At 38.2% G+C, this 12500-nt stretch overlaps 3 protein-coding genes across 4 annotated transcripts in view; 2 read left to right on the top strand and 1 right to left on the bottom strand.

Moving 5' to 3' along the window:
- Window positions 1–10476, top strand: part of LOC137999307 (SHC SH2 domain-binding protein 1 homolog B-like) — a 17015-nt gene extending 6539 nt beyond the window's left edge. The window contains exons 3-8 of the mRNA XM_068845150.1: window positions 97–245; window positions 1637–1948; window positions 3324–3488; window positions 4274–4497; window positions 5722–5844; window positions 6165–10476. Of these exons, the coding sequence (XP_068701251.1) occupies window positions 97–245; window positions 1637–1948; window positions 3324–3488; window positions 4274–4497; window positions 5722–5844; window positions 6165–6374 (1183 nt within the window). The 3' untranslated portion in view covers window positions 6375–10476. The remainder of the gene's footprint in view (window positions 1–96; window positions 246–1636; window positions 1949–3323; window positions 3489–4273; window positions 4498–5721; window positions 5845–6164) is intronic.
- Window positions 7748–12255, bottom strand: LOC137999402 (dynactin subunit 6-like). The gene has a single exon (XM_068845199.1). The coding sequence runs from the start codon at window positions 12191–12193 to the stop codon at window positions 11642–11644; it is 552 nt and encodes a 183-aa protein (XP_068701300.1). The 5' UTR covers window positions 12194–12255; the 3' UTR covers window positions 7748–11641.
- LOC137999295 (serine/threonine-protein kinase Nek11-like) overlaps window positions 12250–12500 on the top strand; it is a 48277-nt gene continuing 48026 nt past the window's right edge. The window contains exons 1-2 of one of the 2 annotated variants that reach the window (XM_068845141.1): window positions 12250–12347; window positions 12443–12500. The exon at window positions 12443–12500 is cut by the window's right edge and continues 167 nt beyond it. The gene's annotated coding sequence lies outside the window, so the exon portion shown is untranslated. The other variant, XM_068845131.1, reaches the window with a different exon arrangement.

Raw genomic sequence — 12500 nt, forward strand, 5'->3', positions numbered from 1 at the left:
GCTATTTTGATCTATACTGGGTACTCTTAAGGCTCTGTACATTTGGCGTGCAATGTTCCACATAATTATTTTCGTTGATTGTCATTTTGTCTTCAGGTTCTTTTATGAAAGCATTTGGAGAGAATGGGATGAGGATGAGGATGGTGATTACAGTTACGTGGCTCGTTATTTAGAAACTCGTCTTCAGCTTTATCATGACATTAAAGAAGGTAACCTCCCAAAGGATCTCATCAACAGATATAGAGGTAAATATTAATAATATCATTATCAAGGTTTAGTATTTATCATGGTGATCCCATTATACTACTGTAAGCATAATAACATAATGTAATATATTATTATATTCCTATTGTGATTCACTTAAAGGGTGACAAATTAACCCATTGACTCCTGGGGGTTCCCCGGCCCATTGACTAGTAAAATCATCTGGCGTTAGACAGAGTAAAATACCAAGTCTGGCTGGTTCAGGCCCGGTTCGGGGGTTAAAGGGTTAATAAACAATAATGTTATTGCTATTATTATCATTATTTTTATCATTACTACCGGTACTTGTGTATTTTGTAATAGCCTACTTTCATTGTTGGGTCCTTTTACAATGATTATGATTGTAACTAGTTTTAGTATTGTCATAGGATAAATAAAATCTCAAACATTAGAGGAATTATCAGCCACAGAAATATGCACAAAACTTGTCAAAAGATAAACGCCACTGAGAAGTAATCCTTGCACTTGTCTTATGTAAAATGCGGACTGGAGGCTGAGGAATAGGCACAATGTGAGGACTGAGTACAAAAGACTGTGAAAATGTTAATTGAAATCCGACATGGGAATGGTGGAAATAGTATTTTGTGCCATAATAAAATTGTCACATGCATAATTGTCATGTGCTAGATGTTAGCTGACTTTTCTTCCAACATAGCCACTGTAATGTATTTATCAGAGGTAAGGCATGAAAATTATGGAATCCTTCGCGGGTCACCAGCTTTATGGTAAGAAATTGAGAAATTTGAAGGACTTCAGTGGGAGATGCCATTGTGATATTTAGACAGGGAGATCTGTTTACCCATTCGCACAATAACTGTTTCGTTGTGATTGATACAACTTTTTGTTAACCTCAGTGTCACACAGGTCCGTCTGCAAACAGCACTCTACCAAGAGAACAACTGTTATAGTCCATGTCCTGATTTACGCGTACACGCTACCAAATACATCTTCAGCCTCTTGCGTACTAGACTTACTGTCTTTGGGAGTAAAGATTGTGTGACCAGCCAAAATCTATCCAGCCATCCTGGCTCGAACTACAACAGCAACAGTCAGAGGACTTTATTATACATGTATACCAAGAGTTGAACTTCGTGCCTGAAATATTTTCGTTCTTCCCCAATATAGCAATTTTTCCACTCCCTCTAGTGTTAAACATGTGGAGTAAAGTACAATTTTGAAAATCTCTAATCTTACTTTCTCTAGCGCAGTCCAGTCAATGTAGTAACTATGAGGATTTCTGTGTTAGTGACGATATTTTAACATGGAAAATCTGTATCTGGGCCAGTACAATCTTAGTTTGTCCTATACTCCTTTTTGATACTCAGTCCTTGTTTTATACCTAGTCCTTTAGATGGATGATTTGTTTTTGTAGAAACATATGATCAGTACAGACAGAAGCTTACAGAACTGAAACAGCTTCAAGAGCAAATGTCGGCTAAAGAGCTTGATCAAGAGCTGGATGAGGTGGATGTGTTAAGATGTGCTCAGATATCTGAGTTTTGTGAATCCCTTGCACACTCACTCCAGATTATGGAGAATCCGCAAATGAGATACCTTTTGGCAACTGTCACACCAAAGATGGCCAGGCACATTGAACCCAGAGGTAACAGAACTGAAGGAGATGATCCAGTCACCTATATTGTTGCTCCAAAATTTCAAGCTGAAATGGTTAAGTTTTTTCAAGGTAAAAAAGTTACCAGTAATTTATACTCAACACCCTACATTCCTGTTAAACATGTTTGTAAACTAGTTCAGTCTGAATTTTTCTTTGAGTTAATTATGATGTATTACTGTACCACAATCTTGAACACAATATTATATACATAATATATTTATAAATGAAGCTGTTCCTACCTGCCTTAGCTGCCAAGTCAAAAGAGCAGTAGTTATCTAATCCTGAGCCAGTAAGGTATTATGGTTTTGCGCTTCCCACCCTGCTTAGTAAAATTATTTTTTTCTTTCCTGGTGTGAACTACATGTATTTCCACAATTGGGCTAAATAATCATGAAGATGGATTTAAGCCTAACAAACAGTTACTGTAGCCATTGGTTATTATAATTTAGCTCTTAAGTCAAAAGGAGGTTCTCAAAACTCAAAACAAACTTTTTGAGGAGAGAATAATAGGGAACTTACAAGCTGAATGCGTCATCATCATCATCATAATTATTATAAATTTAGTTATTTTGTCAAATTTTGCCCAAATGGAAGAGTAACAAAAATATCACTAATGGTTTGCAGTGATGACAAATACAAATGTAAGAGTTCTATTATCTGAACGTTATCCCAGAGGTTCTTTTGTTGAAAGTGCATCAAAACATGTGTTTGTTATTATAGGAAATCATACGACTTTGAGTTCAATTTGAAAACAATTTGCACAAGTGGGTGTTTAAAAAGTATCGAAATTGCATGAGCTCGTTGGGCGAAAGCAATTTGAGCTTTTTGAAAAACATGCAAAGTGAACTATCAATTTTGTTTGTACTGTGTTTACAAAAAAAACAGCACTGTCGGCCAATCAGAATTGAGTAATTTTGTCATGAATGTATATTGCTGCCTTATTAAGTAGAAGTAATGTACTATTAATTTTGGCCTTTGGTTAACTGACTTATGGGGCTAAATGTAATTTAGGCGAGGTTAAACTCAAGACAATGCTGGCCAGCGGTCTCTTCCTTAAGTTAGGCGGGGGCCCCTTGGGTTTTGCAGGGCCTCAGTAAATTTACAGCTCCCCCGTTGACGTCAACCATTTTGCTCGTGTTGTGCCGCATGCACAGTTGCCGAAAAAAGCTTTGCTCCTGTCCCTCCCTTCCCCTCGGGTAAGTATTGGTGAGCTTTCAACATTCCACTGAGTAATTTCAGTGTGACGGTGCCTGGGTGGTTGCCGCTCACAGGGTTGTCATGGTTACCCTTTGCGCTGGCTCGCGGCTCCCCCACAGACCTTACAGGCACCTTCTCCACACTCATCTATTGGCGATGAGTTTAATATGTTATAATATGAATACTGGGTTGCACTCAAGAGCTTGAATTTTTATATTAATCCTGCTTATTGTCATTTTTTTGACAGATGACACAGTTATAGCACATTTTCCTTGCTTAGGGAAAGCATTGAACAGCTATTATATTGGGGATACAATTGTTGTCTTCCCTGGAAAATACAACCTTAATGGGGTGTATCAACTTGTAGACTCTGTTCACATCACTGGCAAAGGAAACCGTTCAGAAATTATTGGTAAGTTTTAGCTGGCTATTAAATTATTATTTCCAACTGAGATATAAAAGGGTTGAAACCTTCAGGAACTTATTGAACCAACTAGACAAACTTACATTAGGCGAAGTTCACTCTGATTGACTTCTAAGCTGGGGAAATTAACACTGCAGTCATGACCGGCATTACTAAACCACGAAACAGCGAAAGGAAGCACCAAATCACAATGTACAGTGTGATCCCACCGTACATTGAATACTAACCGACAAAGGTTGGATTTGAGATGAAATATCGTCAGTTTTAGGCCTAATTAGGCCTAAAATGTTATAATAATTGCTCTTAATCTTAGTCTTAATCTGAATCCTAATCTTAATCTCAATAAATTAGGAGCAATAACGTTTTAGGCCTGATTAGGCCTAAAACGATATTAATTTTAATCTCAAATCCAACCTTCGTCGGTTAGTATTCAATGTATGGTGGTGTTTTAGTGTTTCATTTCGCTGTTTCGTGGTTTAGTAATGTCCAGTCATGAGGGAAAGGTCAAGTTAAATGATTGTCATGTCTAGCATACAACTAGTGCATTCAATTTGCAGAGCTGTTATTTGAAGGTTTAATATAATGGTACAATTTACAACACTTGTAAAAACTGAAAGGCAAAGATCCCAAGATTGGCTACATCTAATTGATATGGCATGTATGTGCTTCCACAGTTATAAGGTCATATCTACCATCTTAAAATAATGAGGTTTTTTTGAAGTTCCGGAAGGTTCATAATTTTTGATAAAATGAATAATCCACTGATTTCTCAGTCTGTTGCAGTGACAATGATGACTTTGCCTTAGAATGCCTTGGAGGTGATATAAGTATAAAGAATGTTGTCTTTGAGCAAGGAAATGATAATGAAGGGATTGTTTTGATCAAGAGTGGGTGTGTCACACTTGATAATTGTGAAATGAAATGTGTGACAAATGCTGTGACAGTGGAAAGCAATGGCGAGATGGTGATGAGGGAATGCAAGCTCCATGGTGCAAAGGTACCAAATTCTTTTAAATTAGCCTCAGAGTTGTGCTGACTTGATTGATCATTTCACTAGTTAAAATGTTATTGCAGACTTGTCACACATACTGCACCAGAATAAAAATCCCTTGGCACAAATTGTTGAGAAAAATGTTTAAGAAATACTTTTTTTTATGATGACTTAGGAATCGGCTAAAATCAGAGTGCTCCTCATACATTGCACTTGTAGAAGTTGAATGTACAACCTTGCATGCACTACCATAGGAGACTCATGGTAGTTGCCCTGCCCTGAATCTTCAATTTTTTATTCTGAGTATCCTCATGGCAATACAAAAAAACGGTAGCCTCGCAGCTCCTACAAGGTCTCACCTGATTGGAGCCCACCCTTGAGGTTTAACAAAAGAACAAATAACAGAAACAATGGACCCTAGAGGATAGAGTTGCAGCCCTTTTGTTTTAGGCCTAGGGTCCATTGTTTCTGTTATTTGTTCTTTTGTTAAGGGTTAGGGTGGTCTCCAATCAGGTGAGACCTTGTAAGAGCTGCGAGGTGACCCCAAATAAATAATACATGTAATTTACCATTGCCTTGAAAACAATATTTACACCGCGCACCAGTGGCTCAGTTGTTTGAGCACCGGGCTGTCACGCGGGAGGTTGTGAGTTCAACTCCGGCCGGACCGACACTCAGGGTTTTTAACTGAGGAGAAAGTGCTGCCTTTGTAATTACATCTGCAAATGGTTAGACTCCACATAGTCTTCTCAGATAAGGACGATAAACCGTAGGTCCCGTCTCATAACCCTTCAATGTTCATAATCCTGTGGGACGTAAAAGAACCCACACACTTGTCGCAAAGAGTAGGGCATGTAGTTCCTGGTGTTGTGATCTGTCTTCTGTGGTGTATCATGGTTGGGAGAGTAAATGCTCGGGGATATTAGCTACACCAAGCTACTCTAAAATCTGAGGGTAAAGAAAGATATATGATATGATACAGTGTATATATGACTCTAGTACAAATGCGACATGCTCTCACAACCCTAGCACAAGTTTTAAGACCAATTCCTGAGATCTGAAAGCTATTTGAACCATCTTTCAAGTGTTATTAAGATAAGCTGATATCTTTGCTGTTGCAGATTTTTTCCTTCTTTCCTGCAGTTGTGACTATAATTTATGAAGACTTTTGATAGAATTATTACACTACAGCCTTTATCCCCATCTTGACTTAAAACTTCTCATTCATAGTGCACCGGAATTGCAGTTTCTCCAGGAGCACTTGTTCATTTACAAAGCAATAAACTGTTTGACAATGGGGAAAGTGGCAATGACTCTCAGGCTTTGTCCCTTACTGGTGCAGTTCTTCTTGAGGTATGTTTTCTCATGACACTTTTTTCATTCAGTGGTTTAATTCCGTTTGCTCGGAAGCCTGTAGAACGTATTATCTAACTTTGTCATTCATTAGTAGTGCATTTCTTTAACATCCTTCACCCTTAGGGCCAAATGCTTTGAAGCACAGTTAGGGTTAACAGAACTTACTGGTAGATATCATGACAACCTACACGTTTTTAAGCTACTAATCCTTGCTTCATACTGCAGTTCACTTCCACATTACTTGCTTGAAAGTGATAAATAGTTCTTTTAACAAATGCTTCTCCAAGTCAATTGTAACCATATTGTTTGATCTGCAGGCCCTTTCAGATTGCAAGAAAACAAAAGCTATCCTGACAGACAATTACATCTCAAACAACCATTGCTATGGTATCTGCATCAAGAAAGACAACAAATTATTCACTGAAAGTAATGACCCTGAACATGGTATTCAGTTAGAAATGACAAACAATGTGTTTGAAGACAATATTTCTGGAGATGTCGGCCATTTCTCTGAAGCAACAAACTAAGTGTAATGTGTGCTGTGATGCATGTCCTTGTGTTCAAGACTTAAATTTAAGATAATTCATATTGCTGTTACCAGGCTTGTGCAGAGATACCAGACAGAATGATATGAAAATTGCAAAATAATTTCACATTTAACAGATTTTTAGTCCTTTGAAAATTAATGTGTCCCTAGTAAACTAGATTAACATAATTTATAATGGTACAATTTGAAATGCTTACTTCATAGACCTGTCAAAATAAATTCAAGATATTTTATCTTGATTCTTTCAAGATCAATGCCCCCAAGGATTTTGGTTAAGTCATGTTCAGTACACAATGCTAAGACTTAAGTTCACTGGGACAGTACTTTTAAGGTGATTCCTCAGAAAAAAAGTTGTCAACAATTTTCTTGAAACGTTCCCTGAATGTTCCCTACTAATCCCTCTTGTGAGAACTACAATAATGAAAAAAATTTTTCTTTTTGATTTGAAGGGGATAGTTTGTACACCAAAATTATGCAATAAAAATTATAGGTCACTAGAGTAAAACACCATTGTGTCTAATTCTCGCTTATTGTAGATCAAAACAACAAAATTCCCATGTTCTTGGAATGCACATGCTTAGTCGCAAAGAGCTATGGGTCATTCACTTCTCTCACATGTTTTGGGAACTGTTTCAGCGTGTATGATTGACTTATGCCGTATTTACAATGCTTCAAATTTGATCCAATTTATAAATATTGACATACCATAAGCGCAGCACAGGATGCACATTGCAATACTGAGGAATCACCTTAAGATTACTTAACATGTAGGATTACATTGTGGTTTCTGCAAATCATGGGTGTAACCCACAAAGTTAAAGTTTGTATTAGCATTGGCAGCCCAGACTAGGAGGGTTAAAAAATTATAAGGATTTGTATGGAAATCTTGAGAACATTTTCTCGATAAATTTATGTACCAGTGAGAACGCGGGACAATCAGGCAAATAACCACACAAGAAGCAAGAGAGTCACCACAACAATAAAGTATGGTTTTTTTTCAGAGAATTTTTGCATGTAAATATCTTTTCCAGTTTGTTATTGAGATTCCCATACAAAGCCTTATAATTTTTTTTACCCTCCGAGTCGGTGGTATTAGCCACTTAACTGAGGTTAAATGAAAGAAATTACAGACAATTATTTTATGAAAAGTACTTATGTGACCCTGGTCTTGGATTTAAAAAAATGCAAAATTAGGTGGTTAATCTCTTTGTATGACTATCAAGTCAGGAGGCAAGAGCTTGAAAAAGTAAAAGATTTGTGGAATAGGTTGGCCCATTTTGGTAGATACTGTGAAAAATTTATTGGAAAAAATGTTGATTAAAAAGACAAACACAACTAGATTCATTTTGACAATGTTGCGACATCGTCCGATGTCATCGTCAGGCAATGAATTTTAATCGGATGAAGCATAACTTTAACAGTACAAGAACAATAAAACAATATATACAATAGTACGCTAACAATAAATGTGAATTCTAAGTAAATAGTTTTGCCCTGACAGAGTCTGACTGCACATTAAGTGATGGTGTCAATAATTATTCTTTGCTGTAGAACATCTCATGAATTAAGCAGTCAAATTTCGATGCACATTTCTTTATGAGGAAAAAATGTACTTTCATTAGCCTTTCGTTGTCACAAATTGAGGCTTTGATTTACCTATTGCACTGTGATAGAGTGAATATGGGTACTGCTTGTTCAAGTCTGGTGCCCAAGCTGACTCCCCCACCAGTAAAAAAAATGTTTATCCCCATCTTCAGTTGCCCGGTCCTAACCCCAAAAATGACCAGGCATTTCACTTTCATTGCTATTATTACAGCACCACACAAGCCCTGTATGGGCTATGCAATAAGAATTTTTGTATTGTGGTATCTGTAGGTGGTAAAATAAATGTCCGGAAAATGACATAAGTGAAAATTTGAATTTTGAGGTGAGGAAAATTTTGACAGTGGTAGCCAAAAACAGCCATAAAGGTAAAGGTAAAGTAAAGTAACTTTATTTAACGTCGGTAGTTCCTTCAGCTACGAGGCTGGTATCTATGGAAGCCGATGGTGCGCCCTTTACCCCCCTCCCTCTGTCAGTGTTCCGTTTTACGGGTATTTAAAGCTATAGCTACACGGATCAGAGGAAAGTCGAAACAGACGTTTTAAGTCACCAAGGATTGAACCGGGGACCTCTCGCTCCGAAAGCCCCACACTAGCCAACTGAGCCACGACTGCTCTCACGATTGCTGCCATCATGAAAAGATTCTTACTTGTTACACTGTTGTGGTCACTTCAGCAATCTTTTTGCCAACTTCATTTACCATTTATCACAAAAGATATGCAGTTGATATCAACAGGTGATTTACCCACTAAGTAACCACATCCAATTTTTCAAGAAGGAAAGGAAATGAAAATGCATAATCTTGTCCCTTCTGCCCTCTCCCTACCAAGGTAGGGCCTGACACCAAGTTTCATACTGGTGATAAGTCATTCCCTGGTGGGAAGAATTTTAGCTACTGGGGTGAAAATAACTTTTCATAATTATTAAATTTTAAAATTTGCATAAGAAATTCCTAAAATTCTGATTAGCTCTTATACTTGCAGCTTGCACTGCAGGCAGTTTCAATTGGTGAATTTTAGAAGCTTCTTTTCAGGCCATGCAAAAAGCAAGCGCAGGTGGAGGGGGGCAAGGAGAAAGAGCCTGCAATCAACCCCACAACATTTTCGAAACCTCCCATTTCCAATCGTGTTACAAGCACGGGTGTAGGTGGAAATTTTCTCTTTAAATGTAATTATGACATAAACTCCTTATGTTTTAGTCAGCACCCTACCCAGTGAAACCCCAAAAGAAAAAGGAGAGATTATAAATCAGATTTATAAAATAAACAATGTGTCCATTTTTTTCTGAACTTGGAGTCAAAACGGAATTCAAACACTTGCTGATTGGGAAAAACGGTTCAATTTCATTTATTTATAATAAAGACTTCTTTAAAAAAGTCAACATTAAATGTAACTTTCTGCAATACTACAGTTTGATTTCAGCCATACCAAGTCACTGGAAGGTGAGCTTGAAAAAAAGAAGATCAATGTCGCGTTTCCCAAGATAGACAAACTTACATGTAAATCTGTGAACTCACAACATACAGTATCCACCTCCCATTGCAGAAAAACGGCAAAGTGAACTCGGCTTCGATTCACAAGAACAAAAACACATTTATTTTCTTCCCTGTCAGATAACCAGAGAAATAAAGTTATCTTTGTTTCAACATAAAATAATCTGTATCATTCTTTATACAAACATTATCCATATTGTCCTTATTGCACCAGTACTAAGCAAACTACAATGCATCGGGTCAGGGTGGCTTAGTGGTTATCAATTGGGCCTCCTACCACTGTGAGGTGAGGTTCGACCCTGGCCCCGCCTTGCAAATGGACCGAGTTTCAGTCTATCTCAACCTGACTCGCGGGTTTTTCTCCTGGTACTCCAGTTTTCCTCCCACATTAAAATCAACTCACAGCTAACTAACATCTAGCTGTGGTGATGTGCTCCAACATCAAACATGGACTGTACAGCGGCATCCAGAGACTCCTTCACATGCTTTCAGCCTGATATCGTGACCTGCGCCCTTTTGCAATTCAGTCCCCAATACTGCAAGAAAAGGGTGATTAACACTGCCAATTATTATTATTCTGCTCATGTGTGACTGCCAGATGGTTTTGGCGCAGATTTATCAATTGGTATAACTCACTCCATTTGGAAAAAATACCTGCACTTTCCAAAAAAGAAATTGTATATGGCGTGCTGAACGATTGGTCATCTTCTTCAATCCTCAACCACTTAATCCTTATCGGGAAGTACTTTCTTTACAGTAATGCACTTGAGGAAAATATAAAGTTTCAATTTGCAGACTATATTAATTCTGTCTATGAAAAATTAAGAGTGGAAAAATACATTTCTGTCATGGCAAATATCCAAACTGCTTTTGTAAAAAAATGGCATAGGTTTCTTGAGTGACAAATTTTGTTGTTGTTAACTAACTGTCAGTCAAGTCAAGTGTTTTGATCTATAAAGTGTACTTTGATGATTGTAAAAAAAAAGAATGACATTTCAGCATGTTGAGAAATGCCTTGTCAAGTGCATCTTCTGCCGATGCAACAACGAGCTGGAGCTTCCCAATGGATACATCTGGCAGCTGCCAAGGAGAGAATACTGTGAGCCTTCATCCTTCAGCTTCTATAATCTGGTCACCAATGATACTTCTCAAAGGTATGATTACTAAATGCAAAACACATTAATATTTGTTGGTTGGAAAAGCTGAAATATGAAACTCTCTCCGACTCCCTTGGGAAAGACAGCCAAAACACCTACATTTATTAGTGGTTTTACATCTTTTTGCTCACCAGAAAACCCAAGCTACCGCACGAAAGTTTTCAAATTTTTTGAAAACGGATTGTCGGCTCTTTCCACTCTCTTTTGTCTTTACAAGCAGTGTATTTTATCAGCCAATCAGGAAGGATATTTTCTCTGTCCGTGGGTGGGTGAACGGAGGTTTCGAAAATGTTGAGGGGTTGACTGCAGGTGATATTCAAAAAACAATCACTCGGAAGTCAACCCTGATAATAGGAAGTATCTAAAATTTGCCAAACCGCCTGCTACGCAGGTTACTGTCATACACATACCGGTACCTTACGACCTTACATGGAGACTGACTGTGACAGTCATTTTGTAGAAATGAAACTTACAACTTCTGGTCTTTTTCATGAAATTCAATAAAACATTTATTTTATTAGTCTAGTTAGGCTTGTGGAATGTGAGAATGGTTATGGCCAACCTGGAACTATACACCTTGTTGGCTATTTACCATCTCATACCCAACAGCTGCTCATCGAACAATAATATTTATTGTTATTGTAAATTCTGCTAATTACATATCTTAAGAACCAGTGCCATCATTTGAACAAAGTCGAAATGGGAATAGAGGCACCCCCAAATCACAAGAACCCAATGTGTCGTTAGAGTCCTGAAAAGAAAGTGATGGCGCCTTGAGAACCAAACGTTTTCTCAGAATTAAAAGCCGGTTCTATGATGTACGCGAAGCTGTTTGACATAAATTCTTAATGCCCTTTACTCATGTCTGTAAACAGTGCTCTTGGCCGATTCCTTGAAACAAAAACAGCTTCAAGGCATGCTGGTAACTATAACTATGCAACGTGCATGCACTGGGGATATTAGCCAGTGAGATGTGAATTCTTTCAGATAATAGAGTCAGGAGCGGCTGGACTTCTTAAGATGGTGATAATTGGGTAGAATCTTGGTTAGAAAATCCAGCTGTAGTGTTTGTGGAACTGGTCTCTCGCCTTGAACTCTCCTTGAACAACTCTGTCCGTAGATCACAGTATTCTCAGGGAGCGTCTCTTGGGAGGTTACCTCGCACTTGGCTCCAATAACACAACCATGGGAAACACCTGTGTGGCGCCCAATCTTGCTTTTTGCCTCGAGTATATTGTTGTCACCCACATTTACCGCCTCACACTGACTACCCACCTCAAATACATTATGGTTTCCAATTTTCATCACGATTTTTTCGCCAACTTGTTCGTCGTCGTCCAGATAAGAGGAATTTAATATGGTGGCTTGTTCCTCGATGAGGTTGTTGTCACCGATGATTATCGGTCCAGCCTCAGCAATTATTCGAGCTTTAGGATGGATAACTGTTTTCGAACCGATTGTCACCTCACCTTTTATTTCAGCTTCTTGACAAACAACTGAACCACTCCCAATTTTTAATTTACGAGGTGTCTGAGAGTGCCTCGACATGCTGTCTTTTCAGTGTGCTAACAGCACTGCGGGCAACCTTGCGGGCCACAATAGTACTTACTGAATATCCGTCGTGTAAGCATTACTATAGTATAACTTTTCCACCAAGGAACTTCCAATTTTTACGGGTACGAATGGACGCGTCGTTTTAAATGTAAGTAAGACGCCTCTTGATACCTCGGTTATTTGGAGAAGCGTTACACAATGTAACTGTTTTGTAAACTTCTCTTTGGCCTCCTTTACTGGCAGCCGTATTTCACGTTCCGTTGATCTGATTTGTTGTTCGGTTATCTGATGAGTTTTTGAT

This window comes from Montipora foliosa, chromosome 1, assembly GCF_036669935.1.
Source record: "Montipora foliosa isolate CH-2021 chromosome 1, ASM3666993v2, whole genome shotgun sequence".
In the NCBI taxonomy this organism is placed as follows: Eukaryota; Metazoa; Cnidaria; class Anthozoa; order Scleractinia; family Acroporidae; genus Montipora; species Montipora foliosa.